Source organism: Apus apus, chromosome 3 (assembly GCF_020740795.1).
Source record: "Apus apus isolate bApuApu2 chromosome 3, bApuApu2.pri.cur, whole genome shotgun sequence".
Classification (NCBI taxonomy): Eukaryota; Metazoa; Chordata; class Aves; order Apodiformes; family Apodidae; genus Apus; species Apus apus.
Genome location: NC_067284.1, coordinates 24,780,615 through 24,786,614, shown reverse-complemented (window position 1 = coordinate 24,786,614; position 6,000 = coordinate 24,780,615). Strand labels below are relative to the sequence as shown.

Sequence of the window (6,000 nt, the reverse complement as noted above, 5' to 3'; positions counted from 1 at the left end):
AGCCCCTTCAGGACGCCAGAAACACTTTCGACCCCGCCCTCCACAACCGCGGCCCGCAGCCCCGCCGGGCCGCTCCTCTTCCCCCCCGCCGGGCCGCCCCCCCTGCCCCCTCCGCCCCGCCGGGCCGCCCCCGCGGGCGGGCGCTGGCAGCGCGCAGGCGCAGCGGGGCCCAGCGCAGCGCGCAGGCCCGGCGGCGGGGCGCGGGGGCAGGTTTGAACCGTGGCGGTGCCGGAGCCCGTCGGTGCTGTGCGGCCCCGCCAATGGAGCCCGTCCTGAAAGGTACCGGCCCGCCGGCTGCCCGCGTGGGGCAGGGCCGGCGTCGGAGCCGCGCTCCCCCCGGGCTGGGGCGGGCTGGTTTTGCAGCGCTGCCCCTGCGCCCCGGATCTGTGCGGCCCGTTCCTCCGTGCTGCCCGTCGGGGCTGCTGCGGGGGCGGCCGGGGCTAGCGGGTGAGCGGCAGCGGTGGGGCTCCGGCTCCTGGTCACTGCTCGCCGCCTTCGCTGCCCGGTGCTCTCCCGGAGCGCGGCCCTGCGCCGAGGCTGGGATGGAACCTGGTCCTCGGGGCGGGTCAGTCCGGAGCTCGATCTTGTGGCGGGGCTCTCCGCTCGCGTAGGAAGGCGTCCCCTGGGCACGGTGAGCCCGGCCCGGCTGGAGAGAGCTCTGACCGACAGCCACTCCGCCTGGCACCCGCCGCGGGGCACAGCTGCCGGGGCTTTCCCCGCTCTGCCCAGACTGGAGGCGGGTTGGGCCCGGCTGCAGGCCCGGCCGGGCTGCGTGGCCGCTGGGGTGGGCAGGGCTGGAGGCCTCCCTCGGGCAGGGCCGGGAGCGCGGGCCCCTGGGCTGGCTGCAGGACGGCGCCCGCCGCCTCCGCCGCCGCCTCGTGTCCGTGCCGGCCTGGCGCCGTGGCCGGGGCACTCATGGCTCGGTATTCTCTCTGCTTTCTTCTGTGTGTTTCTAAGTTTCTGCCACTCTAAGTTGCCCTCTGATGTGTATTTTTCCCTGCTATCGGTGCATTCTCTGAAACCTTCTAGTTGCCCTTCGCAAGAACTGAGATCTACTGAGAGCTATTCCAGTCTAAAAAAAGCTGCAAACTCTTCCGCATCTCTCTTGCCATCAACTGAACGAAAACTACAAAGGGCCTTGTATTTTTTGGGTGTATTATTTGATTAGCTAAAATTGACTAATTGTTATAAAATATACTTTTGATCCCACTGCAGGTGGATGCAGCTCTGAAGTGATAATATTCATCTGAGTTCCTAATTTGACCTTCAGTGAAATGCGTATTTCTAGGAGAATTGTAACTCTGAAGGTTCTAATGTATTTGATGTAAGAGGAAGGTTTGTGGGTTCTTTCCACAGTAGAGCAATGGAGAAAAGAAGCAACTCTTGCAAACTCCCTGGTCCATTAGTGAAATGAACACAATTAAAAGTACATTGGAGTAGACTTGCCTTAAGTCCCCATGTGTATCCTGTCATAGTACTGGTTTTTTTCCCTGTGGTTTGACTAAGGAGGTGTTTTATGTTCCATATTTCTCTTGTACATTAGAAGTATTTCTACCAGTCATAGAAGTACATTAATCTCTCTAAAAGTACTCCAGCTGTTTGAGCACTATTCTGGCTTCCATTTAGAAAGGAAACAGATGACATTACATGACAATGAATCAGAAGGACACATGTAGTAACTAAGGTATTAAATAAATGTTTGCTAAGGATGACCCTTTTAAATTGACCCTTTCAGTTTCATTCATGGGTTCTGAGAGTTGTCTGGCCTTCAGTTTACATAAAGTTGTTTTTGGTGAACCAACATTCCTCCAGTTTTCTGGAACTTTCTTGATTAATCATTCGGAGTAGGAAAGTGGCATGACCACTGGAGCGGTAGGTCACTTTAGTGCCTGTTGTAAGTAAAATTACCAAGTTTCATTTGCTTACCCCTCCTTGTCAGTAAATCTGGGTTTGTTTGTTTAAAGACCGAGATTGATTTTATTTCTTGCAGAGGTTATTTACTGGAGTGATAAAGGAAGCTACTTAAATGCAGTACACCTAAAATTATGCAAAGCAGCTGACACAGTCACTTACTTTGGGGTGATTCAGCCTAAATAAGGTGGAATTTTAAGTCGATTGGAAATGGTAAAGTAATATTTCTATAGAGCTTTCTTGGGAGTTGGAGAAGAAATAACTCCATAGCATTAATTTCATTATGTTCTGCAGCTTATCTTAAATTTTTTTATTAACCTGGAGGTTAACAGTGAATAAATAATTATAAGTGTAAGCAGTCACGTAAAGGTACAGCATTGCTTGTTAAACTGGTAGTGTCTTTTAAACAGACCAAATGAATAGCTGGTGTCAAACTTCTAAGTTTGTTCCATTACAGCTAATTTTTAATGGACATAAATACTCTAAAAGGAACATTCTTATTCTAATATCTGATACTCGATTTATTAAAAGCTGTGTTTGCTACTGAATGCAGTATGTGTATGAAAGCACAATTTTGGTTGAAAGGCAGTTTAAACAGTTTTACCGTAGTATATGCTTCAATAGCCATTTGTTGTTTTCTCTCTTCTGATCCAGGTATTTCTGCATTTGTAGACGTTTGGTCATTTAACAGAACAGAAAATTACTCAAAAACCTTTGAGCAGCAACTTCTTGATATGGGAGCAAAAGTAAGGAAACTATGTTGAAAAAAAAATATAATAGGAAAGCTCTTAATTACAAACCAGTTTGCTTGTTCTGCTTGTCATGTATATTTCTTTGTAGTATGAGTTTTGAAGGTACGGGAAGGAAGATAAATCACAGCCTTCAGAACAGAGGAACATGCTGTAGTATTCTTAGTAGTGACAAATGGGAAATGTATTTAAAACCTACCTATATCTGTAAACCTCTTTGTATACTGATATGATAACATGCATTTGTTGTGAAGTCTTGGGCTTGCCACATACGTTTGGTAAACCAAAGCTAAGTGTTGAAAAACTGTGGTTTACAAATATATGCCTTATGTTTTGTTTGCTTAAACTTGTAGGCAGCTGCTCTACAGTATTTTCTAACTCATATACCATGTCATTTTATTCTTCCATTCGATCTCCCACAATTGTGATTCAGCTCCAGAAAGTGCTAGTACAAACACATCTAGGAATCTTTGTATATCTCAGTCATTTTTTCCATAATTACTATAGATGGCTTGTAGGTGCAAAGTATGTTTAATTGCCAGCTGTAAAATTTCAACCAGAGACCAAAGTAAAACTGGCATCTTCCCTTCTTGCACATTATCACTGCTTAATGGTGATTTTTACAGCTCACATCATGCTCTAAATAATACTTGTGTGAGCTCGTAGAGCTTTTTACGTGTGCATGTGGAGGTGTATCTTACTGTAATTTAGGGAATCTCACTAATGTCCCCAAAGCCTCTCTTTCTGTGTGAATTTAGTTGAGGTAGTGTGACAGAATAGTAGAATAACTGTTTCCATTTGGCTATGCTGAGAAGGTGTATTGATCTCACCATGTCAGCAATCACAACAACGGATCAGTTTTATGCATAGGATGTTTAGTCTCCACAAAAGAAAAATCGGGTTGTGAAGAACTGAGTATCTAGAACTAAAGAGGTTATCACTTAGTTGTCAATAGGACTGATAACTGAAAATTTGATTGGGTGCGCAGCACAACATAAAAAATTATGTTGGACTGCATAAATGAAAATGTTGTAAGATTAGTATAAGATGACAGCTAGAGTTGGAAGATGAAATGGTAACCGAGAGAAAAGAATCACAGAATAGAGTCATAGGATCGTTTTCGTTGGAGGAGACCTGTAAGATTATCAAGTCCAGCCATTAATCCAGCACTGCTAAGTCCACCCTAAGCAAATCTACATGTCTTTTAAATACTTCCTGAGATGGTGACTCAATCAGTTCACTATGCAGCCTCTTGCAAAGCTAGATAACCCTTGAGGTGAATACATTTTTTCCTAATATCCAGTCTAAACCTCCCCTGGCACAACTTGAGGCCATTTCCTCTTGTTTGAAAACAACAGACTACTCTAGCCTTCTAGCATGTTTTGCATTGGCTTAACTAATGAGACTTGAATTTTAGTTGCTTGAGACTTCTTGCAAAGATGGGAAAGATCAAGGGACCTTTAGAGTATGTTTTTACGCTAATGGTTTATATATTAAAAACAGACTATGCTAGCTAGTTTAATTAGCATTTTCTGATTATCAGCTTTAAATATGAGCTTTCTATATCCTCCTGCAGGTTTCAAAAACTTTGAACAAGCGTGTGACTCATGTAGTCTTCAAAGATGGACACTTGGCTACATGGAGAAAAGCACAGAAGATGGGTGTAAAAATGGTTTCTGTACTCTGGGTGGAGAAGTGAGTACTTATGAATATAATGACTGTGAAAGTATGGTACCTGTTTTTTGTTTTTTTTTAACGTACTTGAAAAAGGGATAAATCTGTAAGTAATGATAGCTTTCCAATGACATTATTCCCATGATAAAGCATGGTACTTGCATAAAAAGGTAAAATGTTCATTCTTGAAAAATTAATGTGTTGAAGTAGTTCCATAGTATATTTAACTACTTGGTGTTCTACTCCTTTATTCTCAGTTGGCATGCATAGCAGTGCAGACTAGGTATTTATATTGAATAGAGTTCTTCAATTTTCATATGAAAAAGTACATTTCATCAGGGACATTGTACTGTTTCTGTACTAACTCCCATAGACAACATATCTCCTGGCAAGAAAGAAAAAGATCCATAAGCAATCTAACTTTTAAGACATTTGACAGGTTCAGAACAGCACTGCTTGCAAATTCTCAACTGCCATAGGGAAAAAGGTAAATTAAAAATAAAATAACTGAGTTTCAGCTGTGCAGCCAATGCACGAGGATTTGCTAGTCCATAGCTGCTTCTCTGGGTTTACAAAGCAATTTTACAAAGCCTTAGATTTCAGATGAAATGTAAAAACAGTTACAATGTTTAAGAGTATGCATGTGTTAAAACACTCTGATAAATTGCTGTGATGATGGAAGTTAAAATATAGGTCAAGATGCCTTTTCCAATACCAGTTGTAATATGCATGGAGAGATAGAAGTCTACTAAATTCAAAAGTGGAAAGAAAAAGAAAATGGGGGTGGTGGCAAAACTGAGCTCTGCAGCCACTTAAACATAGAACAGTACAACCACAAAACTTGTGATGCAGGTCCACTACCCAGAAATGACATTTATACAGTTCTGCAGAAGCAGGATTTTTAGTTCGTTAGTTAGTTTTTACAGCTGCACAGCCCAGCCAAATTTAAGAAATACCTTAAGTTCTCGATAATGAGGTTGATGCTAAATTTTATTTACGTAAGTATATCTCTCTGGCACCTGGTGCTGTCTTGAGTGCATGAGAATAATGGTCATTTCAGTAGGAATCTTTGGTTATATAATTAAATATGCTCTTCAGATGGCTAAGTGTATAAATAAGGAAGTTGAAAACTCGGTTACAGGAGCTATAGAATATCCAAGGACTTGGATGTGCTATAGTAAAAAGGATCCCAGAAGAGTCTGCAGCATCTGCAGTGGAATAAGAGAACCTTACAGGAGAGAGAGTCTGGGACATGTCAGAGAGAAATGCTGTTTCTGTAATAGCAGTTCTACCACAAGAGCCTCTTCTGCAATACTGGAAGGTGTTGATTGGATGAACACAGTGGAAAGCTCAGACGTAGAAACAGCTGGGTATGTGATACTGTAGGGCATGCATGGAGCTTTGGGATCCAGGTGTAAAAGCCTCAAGAAACTTTTAAATGTTGCTGGATACTAGCAAAAAAGGAAAAGACAGGAGTAAGGATCTGGAGGGAAAACTGAAGCTGTTTGATAGGAAGGAGAAGCCTATCATCTTCCTGGTATTTTTGGAAGTGTTCCTAGTATCATGCTCTGGACAAGGCAAGGTATGGCTGTATGGCTTAGAAGATGAGGTTTGTTGGAACTGGGGAATTCATCTGAAATAGAGGTATTTTGTTGTGGGGCTCAGG

At 43.4% G+C, this 6,000-nt stretch overlaps 1 protein-coding gene across 5 annotated transcripts in view; it reads left to right on the top strand.

Annotated features, from left to right (window-relative positions):
• The first annotated feature begins 211 nt into the window (after positions 1-211).
• MCPH1 (microcephalin 1) overlaps positions 212-6,000 on the top strand; it is a 120,866-nt gene continuing 115,077 nt past the window's right edge. For 2 of the 5 annotated variants that reach the window (XM_051614232.1, XM_051614235.1), the window contains exons 1-3: positions 212-279; positions 2,566-2,657; positions 4,237-4,355. In XM_051614232.1, the coding sequence (XP_051470192.1) occupies positions 261-279; positions 2,566-2,657; positions 4,237-4,355 (230 nt within the window). In that variant the 5' untranslated portion in view covers positions 212-260. Of the gene's footprint in view, positions 280-2,334; positions 2,658-4,236; positions 4,356-6,000 lie in introns of those variants that run through there. The other 3 variants (XM_051614233.1, XM_051614231.1, XM_051614234.1) reach the window with 2 other exon arrangements.